At 42.1% G+C, this 17,156-nt stretch overlaps 1 protein-coding gene across 2 annotated transcripts in view; it reads left to right on the forward strand.

Annotated features, from left to right (window-relative positions):
- The window catches only part of PI4KB (phosphatidylinositol 4-kinase beta), a 59,051-nt gene that overhangs the window by 6,665 nt on the left and 35,230 nt on the right, over nt 1–17,156 (forward strand). For both annotated transcript variants that reach the window (XM_032781246.2, XM_032781245.2), the window contains exon 3: nt 7,937–8,907. In XM_032781246.2, the coding sequence (XP_032637137.1) occupies nt 7,966–8,907 (942 nt within the window). In that variant the 5' untranslated portion in view covers nt 7,937–7,965. The remainder of the gene's footprint in view (nt 1–7,936; nt 8,908–17,156) is intronic.

Below are 17,156 nucleotides of genomic sequence, written 5' to 3' on the forward strand. Positions count from 1 at the left end.
TCTGACTTGTTCATAATTTTGCTTAGTCTGGACATTAAGGTCCCATTTCCAAAGGAATTGAGCCCCTGCAGCTCTCATTGACCACTGTGAGAGCTGGGGTAGCACAGTACCTCTGAAAATCAGACCACTACATTTTTTTTAGTATGGAAAAAATAAGTCACTGGATTTAATTATTTTCCATTCCAAGTTATAACTGATGAAAAGAGAATGAAGGAAGGATGGCTTTATGGTACAGACCTGTGAGTCAGGAGATTTGGCTTCCTTTGTAATCTTGCCCAGGTTGCCTCCGTTTCTCCACCCCAGCATGAGATCCTTTCTTCAGAGTGGGGTAGGGAAGCTAAGTGAATAAAGGGCCCCAATCCTCTGAGGAATGCTACGGAAGGACAAGGCATTAATAGTTTGCTATTAACAGAGAGATGCAGAGTGTTTTGTGCAAGGAGTTTGCTGCTAGTCTTTATCCCTCATGTGATTGTGGAGCCGTGATTTATTAGAAGTCATTTCTATCATATCTTTGGTATCATTTGTCTTTGTTCCATGCTGCGTATCCTGCAGAGTAGATCTGTTTTAATCCAGATTTAGGAGTAGCGCCTCATCCTGATTGCATGTGCCCCAGACTTGTTACTATTTAAGTAATGCAGAGTTAGCTGAATCAAATCAGCATAAAATGAAACCTTGCGAAACTGTGAAGAGCTGTCAAGCGCTTATAACCCGAGTATTTTTTATGAGTCAGACTGTAGCAGAAACTTCAACCCACTTGTCAAACTATTTGGAGCTCTGTCCTGATCTGAGGTCCACGTAGTGCATTATTAGTGCAAACTTGCAAAACCAGCTGCTGTGCTTGTGCTGAAATGGATTTGATGAGGTATTTGGTGCTGAGTATCTAAGTGGGATCAAGCCAGTGGTGAACAGTCTCTTTAGCTGATACTCTGTCTGGCTCCTACAATAGAGCATAAACCCCCCCTACAATTATTGATTGAGAAAAGCAGCTACTGGGCAGGTGCATTAGAGTTTTGGTGTACTGCTTTGTTGCATGTGTGGGGTGACCCTATTGATTCAGTGGGGGAAAAAGATGGATTAATTTTACGTGGTGTCCACAGATCTATCAACTACAGGTTTCCTTTGACCTTGACGTGGCAGACCACAAAGACTACGATTCCAATATTAAGAAGTCTCTGAGTACTCAGAGACAGTCCATCTTTTACTTTTCCTGTCCTATGTTTTTACATCGTACTCCCTGGAGTACAGGCTAGTGGTTAGAGTAGGAGATTGGGACTCAGGACTCCTGGGTGCCATTACTGGCTCCACCTGTCTCTCATGGGCACATTCTGTGATTCTTAGTACCACGGAAAACTGTGCTGCACTGTGAATGCTTTCGGTGGGTATTGTGGGAGAATCTGTCCTTCTTTTCTGGGGATTTATAGAGGAAAGGAACAAACCTGGGAATTCACACAATGCAGCTAGTTCCATCCATGCTCCTTATTTCAGCATCTAGCCTGGACCTTACAAGTGTCATAGCATGGGTCACGCTCTGGATAGGACCCCATATTGTAACACCAGTTGAGATGCAGGTCAGATACAGAAATGAGGAGGTGACTGCCTGGAACCTACTGGCCAAAGAGTTGATAAATTAAGCCTGTACTTAACTGCTTTGCTGGATCAGGGTCAGAGGCAGGATCAAGACTCTAATACTAGCCTCTTCTGCCCATTCACGCTATCACCGTTGGTGTGGAAACCCTTTCATCTGTGCGTCTCCTGGCCCCCAGAATAGCCTCCCTTCATCTTTCTGCCTTGCTGACTTCCCATCTCACATAACATCTCAACTGAAAAACATCTTCTCTCCTCCTTGTGCCTCTTAAACTTGCTATTCCTCTGCTATTTATTATTTAAATTTATTCTTAGGCTTGGAAGGGTTAGATTTTTATCGGTACGTGTTGATTTCATCGTAGGCACAGAAACTGATGGAAAAAATATTTCCATCCATGATGATAGAGATTGACAGCTAGGCAGAGTAGGTAAAATGCTGCTTGAGAACTTGAGAGTTTGATTTAAGGCTATTCACTTTGTATTATTTAATGTATGATTTTGTGTTTTAACAATTATAAAGCTGAGACTTTTTGAATATCCGCATCTAAGTAATTGTCTGACCACTCATAATTTCCCACAACTGTGAACATTTAAATGAATGAAAATTGGGGGAAAAAATGATTAAAACTGTTTTATGAAATTTTGAAAATTTAAATTGATAAAGGTAGGAAAAAATTCTTAAAAATAAATCTCAGTATTGTCCTTTGAAATTATGAAAGGATAAAAATCGAATTCTGCCAAATCTATACTTTTTGAGAGTACAGTTTCTGAGAAAAAGAGCACAGAAGATATTTTGTTATAGAACAGGGTACAGCCTTAAGGGCAGAGTCTGTCCCTTGAGCATGTCAGGCTTTTGAATGGATGAGACGTGTATATTGTGTTCAGGTTTAATCCAGTTCAGCCAGGTGTGAAAATGGATGGCAATCCATCTGTACTGATGCCAAGAGAAGAATTTTTCTCCTACTAAAGGAATTTCATACTAGAAAGAGAGATGCATTCTCAGATAGGAATAATTTATAATGGTCTTTGATTAAATGCTGCTTATAGCATTCTGCTACAGCCTCCCTATGTGATCCTGGGCTAGTTCTTCCCTCTGTGCCTCAGTTTCCCACCTTTTAAAGTAAGAATAGCACCTTCAGGGGGAAATTGTAAGGATTATTATTTGTAAAGCACTTTGCGATCCACTGAAAAGCGGAGTGGCAATGCAGAGAGTCAATATAATGAAGGCAGAATTGAAGATGAAATCTTGATTCAGTGTATATTGAAATTGCTTTATTCTCTCTCCTCCTTCCCCGTCCCGATTAGTGTGTTCTGAAAAATATCTGGAGCTAGAATGAGATGCAGTAAATCATGAACGCTGAGGAAAACAAAAAGCAACACTGTGTAATAGAGACCAGATGTCTTATTGACTCTCCATCCAGTATTCCAGTTTCTTTGCCAGTTGTAATGCTACAGTGCTAACAGTCTTTATTCAAGGCAGGCAGGACTGGGGTATTTTTTTTAAATGCCATCAATCTGTCCCAAGTCTCCCTAAGCTCTTACAAGGAGTCACAAAAAACAATGGTCAAGTGATCTGTGGCACCTTATAGACTAGCAAATGTATTGGAGCATGAGAAGGTGCCACAGAACTCTTTGCTGCTTTTACAGATCCAGACTAACACGGCTACCCCCCTGATACTTGACAAAAAACAATGCACTTCAAGGGCTTTGTTAACATTTCCCTGCTTCGTGTATGAAATCCTATATTCATTGGGCACTTTCCTTTCTTTTATGTTAAATCGCTGACTTCTGTGGAGTTCCACTGCGTGGAAATTGTGGGTGAAGTAGGAATCACAAGAATTCAGTTCAGGTTGCTTTCTAGATTATATTGCTTCATTCTGTGTAGCTAGCTGATGGGTTTGTTATCCTAATGCGCACAGCGATTTAGAATAGGGGAGCTAAGCTGAGGTCTCAAAGCTGCAAACTGAGGTAAATAGCACGTTGTAATATGTTTAACTAACATGCATTCCCTAGGTGGGATATTATGGAGCATTTAGAGAGGGAGATATTTCTTTGGCTTTCTCCAAACTGTCCCAATTACAGACATATCACTGACTAAACCAGATGCAAGATGGTTGATCTAGAATAGATTGTGTCTAGGAGATACAGAAATAAGTCAGATAATCCTGGCTTTAAACTTTAGTTCTAAGAACTAAAGAAATGACCTGCACTGGTTCCAGTGCTAGAACTGTCATGGGGAGGGGACCAAGTAAGCCTGTGTATTGAATTTGGCTCTCACAGTTCTCCAGTCCAAGCTGAACCCTAGGGTGACCAGACAGCAAGTGTTGAAAATCGGGATGGGGTGGGGGGGTAATAGGAGCCTATATAAGAAAAAGACCCCAAAATTGGGACTGTCCCTATAAAATGAGGACATCTGGTCACCCTACTGTGAACCCACTGAGCGGTTGCAAGTGTCTCACCATCTTTCTCCTTTTATTGCTGATTTAGCACCGCTTATAAGCAGCGCCTTTTGTTGTGTTGTTCCTGAGCAAACATTGCTTCCCAAAGAGAAGGCTTTTGGGCTGTGTGGGGGTGATTAAAGGATTTGGGGATTTTTTCTGGGCTTTGCAGCTGCTGCATTTTAAGATTTACACAGTGATGGAAGCCACCTTGTGCCTTGATGGGAATCTAGGTGGCATGTATAAAGCTGTTCTAGATGCCACACGGGGTGCAGTGGCCCAAGTCTTGGAAGCTTTAAGGGGGTTTTACAGCTCAGCCTTTCAGTGTGATCGTTTTCTTGTCTGTAATGATTCTGGAACATGACATAGGTGTTCTGGGTCATTTAAATAAATTGAAGATAAAATCTTAAACATTTCTATTTCTAATAGGGTCCACTGAGCATGCACACCTCCAACTTTTATGACCCTTTAACCAGGGACCATCTTACGGTTTAGGGAAGAAGGTGCTGCTGAAAGGGTCTAGAAATCAGACCATGGAGTTGCTTCCTTATCTGGACCTGTTGCTAGATGATGTATTTTACTCCCTTCCAGGTCTTCTTTTGGCTGATGTGTTGCAAAGCTAGTACAGAATAATCTCTTACTCTGCTATGCCTAATACTGACCCTTGCTGTTTTATTTGTTGTACAGCGCCCCTCCATGGCGCTAGATATTGTATGTACCTGTAGAAGGGACCATACCCGTTCTGGTGTGCAGAACAGACACGACAGATTTTTGGGCATTAGGGGGAGGAAGATAGAGGGGGACTGAAACACAGAGAGATGAAGTGATTTGCTCAGGGTCACGCAGAGCTGGGAACTGAGCTTAGGTCTCCTGAGTCTCAATCCAGTGTCTTAACCGCATGGCCATGCTTCTTTCCTAGCTTTCATATACTTAAGTTTAAGAATAAGCATGTGGGAAAACAGTTATTTAAATGGATCCCTATAATATTTTTCCTCTGCAACCTAACAAGAAGCTTGTCAAAAGCATTTCTCTGCATCCAAAAAACAACAAAAAAAACCCCAGAGAGTCTGGGACTATAAAAGCCCTCTGTGATTGTATGTTAGATTGTTTTATTAGTCAGGGATGACTGGTTAGCATGGTATAAAAGGTACTTTTGCACTTGGCACGTGGCTGATGATCTGGGGTTGGTCTTTAACAGATGCCGCAGCTGATTTTTTTATTAGTCGGTGTTTGTCATCCCAGTTGGCTTGATGTTAACATTTTAAGGATTCCAGCTTGCAGAGATCCCTTGGAGTGGCTTCCCCCTGCCATAGGCAAATGACAATATCGGCTTTGTGCCACAGTCCTAGTCACTGAAATATAGAGAATGAGCTCTCCCTTGTCCATGTATTGATAGTGTTGAGTTTTCATGGGGCAAAGCAGAGCTAATTAAGGAGGGAATATAACTTTCTTGTGTTTTCTGGATGGTTAGAATCTAATTACCACAAACATTCAAAGCATGTAGGGTGGGCACCAAAGGAAATGGTGCACACACAGGAAAAGTAACTTACAAATGCTGTGTATGTTACTTCTGTTCAGAAAGGGTGAAAGATGCAGTTACATGCTTCAAATGGCTAGAAAGATTGATAGGACCTTGCTGAGATTTGGTTAAACTTCATTTACCCAGAAGTTAGAACAAAAGCAGTTCCTCTGTTAGAAGAAGAAGAGAAAATCTTCGTTTTACAGAAATAGATAAGTTAATGGCTAAGCATCCCTATATTACTTGTATTCAATTCCAGTATTTGAAAACAAACTCTTGGATATTTTTGCCGATGAATTCATTCCTCCTGTCTCATCATGGCAAGCCAAGGACAATAAGATAGGAATGTAATTATTAGAATTTTACCTAAGTGAGAGAGAGGATGGTCCAGTGGTTATGGTACTAGCCTAGGACTTGGAGACCTGCATTCAAGTCCCTGCTCTGTCCCAAACTTCCTCTGTGACTTTGAGGGGTCACTTAACTTCTCTGTACCTCAGTTCCTTATCTGTAAAGTGAGAAGACTAGTTCTTTCCTACCTTGTGCGTGTTGAGGATAAATGCAGACTGAGAGACTGAACTCAGATACAAGGGGACCTAATAAGTACCTTAGCTGTTGGAAAGATTTTTTATCTATGGGATGTGAGTAGATATTCCCACTACACAGATGGGGAAATGAAGGTACAGAAAGTTGAAAGGATTCTCCCGATGCTAATGGCGCAGCACTGGATCTATCTTTCATTCCTTAGACTAGGGAAAATCCAGACTGCTATACTCTTTTGAAAATCTTTTTAGTTACTTAGTATTATCATTATAGGTTTTTTCTTTTTTTTTTTTTTTTTTCATTATTTTCTCTGGAGTTTGGACCTTGACTGTATCTTGACCAAGAAATTTGGGCCTTGACAAAAAATAGACTACCTCTGCCTTAGATGTTAAGCTTTGGTTGGACAGTTACAGTAAACAATCTGCGTTAGGAAAACTAACTTAAGGCCCTCTCATTAATTTGTTTCAGGATTATCTTCTGAATCTACAAAGAGCAATGGCTTTTTTCTGAAAGGTGGATAGGGAAGAAGAAGAATAGATCTTCTGGCAGCATGCGGAAGTAACCATGTGATTGGTTGCCCTCAAGTGGTTTATGTCGTGGATTAGCAGATAAACATGGTATTCGCTCTTAGAAATAAATAAACCAACTAATTAAATTAGCAAGGAAGTCTCTTGTCCTAGGCCCTGTGCCCTGCCAGTAAGGATTTTGTAGGCTGTGAATATGGAGTCCGGAGTCAGATTGGGAATGGAGAGGCTGAAAACTGTTCAGTGAACTCTTTCCACAGCAAATAATTCTACTGGGTTTGGATGTGACTGTGAGGGGGCAGGAAATAGGAATCCTACCAAAATACTTATACCTTTGAAAAAGGTGGTGTCACTATGTGGTGATTGATAGCTATCTTCTTGTACCGTATAAGCAAGGAAAGGAAAATGGTCAGAACTGCAATAACAAAAATTTATTGAAAGGAATGTCTGGTTAAAAAAGGATACTTTCTCTTGGCCCTGGGTTTCCTTGTTTCTGGTTGACTGTAGTAGGATATATTGTTGCAGTTATGATTGAGATGACAAAAGTAGGAAGTGTTTCCAACTCTTGGTTTTAGCTTTATTTTAAAAAAAAGTAATATTAAAAATGTGTGAATTGTAGGGGGCGGGGAATAGGCCAGGTATCTGAATGTGGGGCTTGGAGAAGGAATTCTTGTTCTAACTGTTGTTCTTGTAAGTCACTTAATCTCAATTTCTCAGCATAATACAGGGATAACACTTACCTACCTCCCAGGGGTGTCAGGCGACTTAACGTTCAAAGTGCTAGGTAAGCGCTAAGTATTAATCAGTCACAAGAGGGAATTAAAATGAAAAAAGCTGAACGGGGAGGGATTTATTACATTCTAGTTATGAACAAAGCGCATTGGATACACCCAGCTGGGCGTATAAAGCCATAATCCCATTAATGGCTACGTAACCTTGCAAAATTCCTTTAGTGTGAGGTTAAGAGTTTCCTGGTTATTTTCTTTTGCGTTTTGCAAATCAAGGCTTGGGAGAAAGGGCTTTGAGAAGCAGTCTAAAGGCCAAATGTGATCTACGTCAAGATAAGCCTCATTGCTGTAAATTATGCATATACTAGAGGTTTTCCCTATAGTAGTTGCACCAATGGGTGTGCCATCCCTCTGCAGACAAGACTCTAGCCAAAAAATGTTCACTCCAGATTGTCTCAACTCTAAATATCTTCTGACGTACATCTCAAAAAGAGTGCACCAACATGCACCTAGCAGGCTCGGCAGCAGGTTAATGGGCAGATGCTCTCTCTCCTCTTCCCAGAATGGTGTCATTGACTACCTTTCCCATTGCTTTCATTTCAGCTTTGAAGTGTGCAGACCTGCCAACTGCTATGGGTGACGCTATTGTAGACGCAGCCCATGGGACAGCGGTGGATCAGTCATCCAGCCCAGTGCTACAAGGAAATGGAGGGACTCCTCTCAGTGTCATCAGAGAAGGCATTGGGGAGTTGGCGGTTATCGACCCAGAGGTGGCGAAGAAAGCCTGCGAAGAGGTCCTGGAGAAGGTGAAGCTGATGCATGGGGTCTCCTCAGACAGTGTGGCTAAATCAAATGATGTCAACGAAACGGAGAGTACTCCACGGACCAACCTCGAACTAGTCAATGGAGACGTCGGAGATGGCTGTGAAATCAAATGCTTGGATGACCCACCTGGCACGTCTTCCAGGATCCGGGAGGAGGATGAGACCATGGCCAACACAGTGAAAAGCGCCCGGAGGCGGCAGAAGAACAACTCGGCTAAGCAGTCCTGGCTGCTCAGGCTCTTTGAATCCAAGCTCTTTGATATCTCCATGGCCATTTCATACTTGTACAATTCAAAAGAGCCAGGGGTACAAGCTTATATTGGAAATAGGTTGTTTTGCTTTAGGAACGAGGAGGTGGACTTCTACCTGCCACAGCTTCTAAACATGTACATCCATATGGATGAAGATGTTGGTGATGCTATCAAACCCTACATTGTGCACCGCTGTCGGCAAAGCATCAACTTTTCCCTCCAGTGTGCCCTGCTCCTGGGTGCCTACTCCTCGGACATGCACATCTCAACTCAGCGACACTCCCGTGGGACCAAGCTGCGGAAGCTCATCCTTTCTGATGAGTTGAAGCCAGCTCACAAAAAGAGGGAGCTGCCGTCTCTGAGCCCGGCGCCCGACATGGGATTGTCACCTTCCAAAAGGACTCACCAGAGGTCCAAGTCGGACGCCACAGCTAGCATCAGCCTGAGCAGCAATTTGAAACGGACCGCCAGCAATCCCAAAGTTGAGAGCGAGGATGAGGTAATGTTGGAGTCTCTCTGTGAAGGGTGTGTCCGCAACAGTATAGGTGCATTTGAGCCTCATCTCATAACTCTTCCTCTGCTAGAGGTTTTTATATTAACCAGTGCAAATGGTGTAAATTTCATTTACTTTTTTTCCCCAAGCAAAGTGGCATTATGTTCTGTAGCCATGGCTGGAAAATGTAGAGCCTGTTCGTGCAGGAAATCTCTTCTGTAATAAAAGAAAATACTTTGCTCTTCTCTAATGCCTTTTCTCTGAGGATGCTACAGGTGCCTTTACAAAGATAGGTGAGTATAGTTCCCCTGCTTTACTGATGGGGAAGCTAGGAAAGGAAGGATGACCTTATGGTTAATGTAGTGGGCTGGGATTCAGGAGCTCTGGGTTCAGTTTCTAAGCCACAGATTTCCTGTATGACCTTGGGCAAGTCATTTAATCTTCATCTTCATTTTGCTGTCTGTACAAACGGAGACAACTTTTTCCTACCTTACAAGGTTCTTGGAAAGATAAACTTATTGTTTGAGGTGTTCCAATTCAACAAGAATGGGTCTGTATAAGTAGATAGTTAAGGACATGGTGATTTAGTGCTAGAGTTAAGAATAGAACCCAAACTCCTATTCCCCAGCTCTGAGCCCTAGCTGGCTCCTACTACAGGGAAGTCCCTTGTACATTTAGCAGATATATACAGGAATGCTTTGTGCTTGTTAGTTATAGCTATGGTAACTGGCCTCATGACCATTGTTCATATGAATGGGTCTCTCAACGATTAGTCTTTTCTCTGATAAATTGGTTAATAAATATGATCAGCACATCTGTAAAATACAGCTGGAGACTAATCTTGGGTTCCTCATTCCCTGAAGTTTTTGTTTTGAATTGGTGCGTTAGGGCTTGCTGTTGGTGACCTTGAGAACTCATCTTGGGAGGATCATTGGTATGAAATTGCAGGTTTGATGCAAAGCATAGAATGACTATTTCAAGCCTCTGCTGAACTTTCATTCCCTGTCTCTGTCATTTGCATCAAGGAAGGAGTTGCAGAGAGATTCAGAACAGAGGGTTGTTAATATCCAAGGTCGATGGGAATGGACCTGTAGCTGAATGGATCCGGCAGGGGAAGGGAAAGCCCCCAGTTTCAGCACAGAGTGGCTGCCCTTCATAGTCACCTCCTGAGGAGGATTCCATTGAGGTGTTCAAAAATAATCCTGTGCAAAACAAAACTGCCTGTGTGCAAATAAGCCCAGACAACTCCACCAGTTCTAGTCTCAGTCACTGTCCAAAATTAAAGTCTGAAGCAATTGTCTTTGCTTTTGAGAAGAGAGCCATGACATTTTTGTATTGGCTGACTTTTCTTGTTCCACAAATTGCCTGTTGTAATTGGTCCTCCTTTTCCTCCCAGCCATAAAGCAGAGGAAACCCAAATTGTGTTATGTCACAAGAGTTAGGCTGTGTGTGAGGCTATGGCAATTTGCAGTGTCTAGTGTTAGTGCCACTTAATGCTAAGCAGTATTGAATAAAGACTAAATCAGACTTGCCTGTACATGTACGTTTCCATGTTATACTTCCAGACCTGAATGGCTCTCATAGGCCTTGTGACTGTCTGGGTGACATTGGTTATTTTTAAGTGTAGAAAATTATGCATATAGATGTGGATTTCATATAGCCTTTGCAACCATATTGTTGCCTCTACTGAGTGCTTTATCTGTTTTCCAGGTACTGTGTTTATTTTTGATGCTTGATTTTGAGCTACATTTCTTACAAAAGGAATCTAGGCCCCCCTGTGTCCATTTCACAGGTCTGGCAGATAGCCTTTCCTAACAAAAGGATAAAGCTGTGTCCTTGGTTTTAGAGGGAGGGAAAGGAGAGGAAAAATCTGGTAATCTGAGCTTTATTACATTGCTTTCAAATGACCTTGAAGTTTTCTCCACATGTTCTTTTGGAAACCAAGGTAATGAGGAGTGCAAGTCTTCTTTCCAGTGCTATGGTGTTAGTGGGCAAGAGACCAGGGAGTTGAGGTGTAGAGTGCAGATCTGTGAGGTGTGCTCAACAAATTGGAGAGAAGCAATGCATCACTTCCGCTGTCTTAGCTCAAGCAGCTGAAATACTCTCTTGGGGTAGTGAATCATCTAATCAGAAGGGATAATTAAACAGCTGGCAGAGAATTAGGCTTGTTACACCTATACATTACTCCACAGGTTCAAATCACAGAAGGGCTGACTCAGCCCTTGGTCTTTCCAAGACAGATAAAATTTAATTCCATGCTTTCTCTGGTTATAGGTCTGTTTTTCAAAGGCTCCTCTGAATAATAGACAACCAAGTTCCTCTCTGCTCTATCTAGACACTAAAGATCTTGTGATTGTTTCTGTAACAGCAAGGAGTTTAGCTAACATCCTTGGCTAATGATCCCCATCCCCTCTGTTATGCAGTCTGTTTTGTGAATGCCAGAGGAGGCCGTGTAATTCTTGTATGTATAGAACTTGTGAAAGTTTTCTTTGTGAGCCTTCAAGAAAGAGGCTCTGCAGAAACATGAAGTATTAATTATATCAGCTGAACACAGTCTGTCCAATTAGTGGTTAAAAATGTCCTGTTTTCCCAACCCTGCAAATTCACATGTCATGAGCCAAGGGGAAGGCACCATGTGGGTAAGGTAAGTGAATGTTTCATGTCCCTGACAGTTCACTGTTTGGTAGAAAACATCTGGCTGACAGAAAGCAGGACACGTGGAGGTCTCCTTAGCTCATACTGGCTGCAGCTGCTCACATAATGGAAGCTGAAGCTTTCATCTATAATTTATGTAAAGCTGCACTGAGAAGAGTTTCTCTTGGCAATGTTTAAAACCTATTTCAGCCCAGAGGCCACACAAGCCTTTTAAATGGTGTATGGCAATAGAGGAGGCCTCAGCTATCCAGGCTCTTTAAAAACTTTCCCAGCTTCAGAATGTTCAAGAGGCTGGTTAAGATCCTCCGTTTTCTGTTTAAATTCCTAGAAACATTGTTGTCTTGTGTTGAAACAGCTAAATTCCTATGAAAACAAACTCTCCTGCAGTCTGTCAGATGGTTTTAAGAGGCAGCTATTTAATGTTAAGTAATTCTCAGTCACTCCATCTTTGCACTTGGAGCAGTGTCAGCGTACAGGGCTGAAGTGTCTCTAAACTCCCCCTACCCCCTTGCCATATTCTGGGTCTGTGCAGAGCCCTGCCCCATGGGTGCAAGTATGCTCTAACTTATGCTGTGTTTTCCATGGCTCCTGGGAAGATGAGAATAGCTGTAGCGTTGTGCATTCCAACTAGCTCCTCAACATATACTAGGTGCATGGTCCTTCTAGAGCGTTGGGCAGGGTGATCTCGGGGTGTGTGTGTGGGTGTTTCCAGTCTCTCTGTGCCACTGGAATAGCATAAGGTATTAGCATAAATGAGTATCGGGCCCAGAGGCTGTAACTGCTCCAGTGAATTCTGTTTGGAGAATTTGACCAGTACTGAGTGCCTGCAAGGACTGACCAGGTGGATGAGCAGCAGAGGCAGCAAAGTCTCCACCAATAACATGTCACTCTTCACTTTAGCCCTTGCTGACCTCATTTAACTTGGTCATGAAGTAAGAAATATACTTTAATCACTCCCCATGAGAGAGTTTCTCTGCCTTTTTTCTGACTCCTCAAAATTCTGTCTTTTAGAGATTGCAGAACATGATTATAAAATGAAAACTTGTTTTGGGGTTAAGATTAAGAAAGTGGTTACTAGCAAAGATCATGACTGAGCTTTCTTTCAGCTCTGATCTTATTGACGATGCCCTCATCCAAACATCTGGTCCTGCACTGGCTTTATCCTGCTGGGGACATTCATTAAATATTCAGATTTGCCTTGTTTTTAAACCTGTAAAAACCCCAGATGTGACCAGGCCAGGGATAAAGATTTAAACTTCCATCAATTGGCCTATACTATTATCAGAATCCTTCTGTAGTGCTATAAACTTATACCTGGCTTTACAAACTTAAATGCGCATATATATATAAAAATATTGCGCATATATATATAAAAATAAAATAATATGACAAATTCAGGACAGCAGTTCAGGAGAAAACAGGTGTGGGGGATGGAACCGAGCGCCAGATTTTTGAGAAAAGTAAATCATTCTATTGGCTCTAATCTGGTCTAGAGAGTGTTTAAACTAAAAACAATGGGAATTGACTAACTTTAGCACTAGCAAAAAGCCTGTAGGAATCAGGAAGAACTGAAACAGTGGATAATTAATGAACTTGTGGTTTGAATAAGGATGAATCTATAATTCAAAGATCATTATTGCTCTGCCATACTTGTTTATGGACTCTTAAATGAGACACACGTTCATACTGCTTCTGGTTTACTCAAGCCTCTGTCGGTACCTTCAGTTCTGGATTAAGCTAGTCCAGTTTAAAGCAGGCGTTAATACTTTTTTTTTAATTTTAAATGCATTCCTTTTAGAACATAATCAGGTGGGATGTTAGTACAGTCCGATCAGTTGCCAAGCAATCGGATGCCAGCATGCTTCACAGGTCTGGCTAGTGCAGGTTGAATGAGAGACTGGGGTAGAGAGCACTTCTGGAGCTCAGAGGCATGGTGCTACAACCCAACTGGTAAACAAGTATGTAGGAGTTAGCATAGTAACACTAGAGATAAGAGTTACCTTGATTTTTATGGTGAGACAATTGGGTTTCTTTACATGGGTGTAATAAATCACCATTTCTGTCTGTCTTTGAGATACAAAAGTACTTCCTGTTCCTCATCTTAAGTGCAAATCTCTGCCCCCTAATGGCTTCCTTACAGATGAATGCCATAGTATCTTGTGAACATGTCAAATTGGGCTAGGAGGCCATGATGGAAAGCAGATGGGTTCTTTTGCTCCTTGGAATATAAACCACATATCCTGTTAATTGTCAGTCATCAAGAAATCCTGTAAGTAGATCTTTATTCCCCTCTGTCTTCCCCTGCACTCCATCCCCCCCCCCAAAGATTTTAGTTTCTTGAAAATATTAGATTTTATTAATATATTCTTTCCACTAACGTTGAACAATCATGAAATGGTTTTGAGGTGCCTTCTAAACTAGAAGGTTGGGAATTTTCCAGCACTGTGACTTCTTCATGCCTCTTTGCTGTTTAACCAGAACTGTCACTTTCTTGTGGGAAAGACTGCTTTCAGGTGTTCATTTAAATATACATACTTGTTTCACATTGGGCCAGTTTGAGCTCTGGTATAGTACGTGCAGCTCCCATTGAAGTCAGTGGAATTATGCCAGGGATGAATTTGACCTTTCATGTGCTGCTCCCTGAGACTGTAGCGTTTTATTACTGCATACTGCTCTTTCAGTTAAGATCTTCTTGTTCCAGTTGGCATGTCATGCTGCATAACCTCGGTAATAACCATACATGAGGTGCATTATTTCAAGTGCTCTTGCTTGTGTTTCTTTTTAATTCTTGCCAGGTTGTGCAGTCAAAACTGAACCTCATGACAAACTTTAATGGTGTATGTTTTCTCCTGTATTTGTTTTCCTTCAATGTGTGTGTGGGCTTTTTGCAAAAGCTGCAAGGCTGAAATGGGTGGCATTGTCACTTTGAATCCTTCTGGCTTGGGGAACAGACTGAGTTGCTGTTGTCTTCTCCGTTCCTGGAATCTTTTCCTTGGCTTTCCCTATCAAGGCATTTCTGATGCTTTCACCACTACGACGGGGACTCTAGGTTAGGGTGACCAGATGACGAACAAAATATAGGGATACATGGGGGGGGAGGGAGGAGCTGAAGCATACCAAAAAAAAAAAAAATAGCCAGAGTGCAAAATATCAGGACAAATGACCTCCCAGCCATACATCTGATTTTATCAGAATGTCTGGTCACCCTACTCTGGGTTTGCCTGCTCACCAGCTCAAATGAGCATCCAGCACTGTCTGTATTTGGACACTGGTTACAGTTACTTAGTGACCTTAATTTTCCACCTGAAGAACTTGATACCTGGACACATGAGAACTTGCTGTAACTTGATTCAGAAGCAGAAACAGAAGACAGTGGAATACTGTCCAGTGCTCCATTCATAGAAAATAGTCTGAAATGCCATTGATGGGCACATACCACCTACGAAATGTCTGAGAACATCCTGTAACATGACAGGATTCCTACAATCTTCCCAGCGAAGAAGCCATACGATACAGATGCCTTACAGTTTCAGAGATGTTGCTGTTATCTCTCTCTTCACAATGTAGGTCTCCGTTGGAGTTTTTCATTGAGTATTTGCTACAAAAATTCTGCTTGAACAGCGTTCATGCACCAGAGATGGATTCTCTGGTCTTTTTGCTTGAGGGTACTCCTCTTTCCCCACTCCTCTCCTTTGTCATGGTCATCACTGTCCTTCCTATCACTTGAGTTTGCAGCTGTGATGTCTCTTTTTCTTCCTTTATGTCATGTCCAGAATTCCTCCCTTCCCCTTTATCCCTGTTGGAAATCAGAGGTGCCAAGGTGGAACCAAGAAGTAATGTGATGCGCTCTCCGCCAAAGGTGTACCTGCTAACCAGTTCTTGGTGCCAAATGATGATTTATTGATGGGCAAATTGTCTATGGTCTACAGCACCTCTAAATCAGCCTTGTAAAATTCTACTTGCTGAGGGTGAATAACTGTCTTTGGTGGAAAAATTATATATTGTCATAAAGAGTTGGCAAGTAAATTTTGTGCCTGGGCTGGAAAATGATCTCTGCGAGTTTTGTTAGCACTGGAGCACGCTGTTGATAGTGGAAAGAAATCTGGTTTTTTGCATCACCTCATAGACTTTCAGGTCAGAAGGGACCATTATGATCATCTAGTCTGACCTCCTGCACAACGCAGGCCACAGAATCTCACCCACCCACTCCTGAAACAAACCTCTAACCTGTGTCTGAGTTACTGAAGTCTTAAATCGTGGTTTAAAGACCTCAAGGTGCAGAGAATCATCCAGCAAGTGACCTGTGCCCCATGCTGCAGAGGAAGGCAAAAAACCTCCAGGGCCTCTGCCAATCTGCCCTGGAGGAAAATGTCTTCCCAACCCCAAATATGGCGATCAGTTAAACCCTGAGCATGTGGGCAAGACTCACCAGCCAGCACCCACCTTATTTGCTGACAAGATAACTTCAGTCTATATCGAACAACGATTGGAAACCGTGCTTGCTTATTCGGCCATGGCAATGGTTCTCAAACTCCAAGTCACAATTTAGGTCTAATATTTTTAAGGAGCCCCTCCCCACCTTTTTTCTCAGTTGAAACATAGGGGATCAGTGTCTTGCAGTCTTTTCTGGCTCTGCAACATCTATACAGGGAGATCTGCGTGCTCCATTTCTGGGAGAAGAGTTGCTGTGGTGAGAACTCTGGGAATGATGTTACCATGGTGGGGCAGGGTAAAGAGAGGCCATTGCTTGCTGACTCAGTGAATGTGTCAAATTAACTAGGGGAGTAAGGTCATGTCACCAAGCAGAGTTTCCCCTGAGTAGCAACAAGGTGGATTTGGCAGTTCTGTTGGTAAAACTAGTCTGCACAAAGAGTTCTGGCCAGAGCTGACTGGAGTGAAAGTTATGACTCTGTTTCTTAGGAATTTCTAGCCTTTTGTACAAGGGTTTAGTATTGTGTTGCAAACAGCTTTTACTGTTTGCAAGTGGAAACCAGCACATCTTATGCCAGTTGATTAAATTTCAATAATGTTGACCCCAGTTAAGGCTTTTTATATTTTTGGGAGGTGGGAAGTTTAAATTTAAAGTGAAGAAAGTCGTCTCATCTGCTGATGAGTTTCATTTCTTGGCTTTGTTTAAATAAAGAAAACAAGTTTTGTTTTCTCAAATCCCTGCCATAAGTCTAATAGGATTTACTGTAAAGATGGAGACCGTTTTCCTGAGTGCCCTTAGAAATGAGGTTTGTTGCAAAAGTAAAAAATGCTTCCCTTACAATATGTAAACATGTCCACATAAGTTTCCTCGTGAACTTCCGTGTTGCTAGGGCTGGCAAATACTTTGTGAGTAGTATCAGTGGTAGTGCTACATTAACCAGTTCCATAGCTGATGTCCTGCAGGTCCAGCCTGTTACTCTACAATATTTTGGTATAGGAGGCAATGGTAGGGCTCAACTTTTGGGGATCTGCACTTTGTGCTGGAAGAGCAGGGGCTAACAATGCTGTGTAGACAGTCCTCGTTTTCAGCACCTCCCAATATTTCTACTTATCTTTGTGCTTCTATATATCATCTTTGTACTTCGAAAATGCCGTACATACATTAAGCC

Source organism: Chelonoidis abingdonii, chromosome 11, assembly GCF_003597395.2.
Source record: "Chelonoidis abingdonii isolate Lonesome George chromosome 11, CheloAbing_2.0, whole genome shotgun sequence".
NCBI classification, from domain to species: domain Eukaryota; kingdom Metazoa; phylum Chordata; order Testudines; family Testudinidae; genus Chelonoidis; species Chelonoidis abingdonii.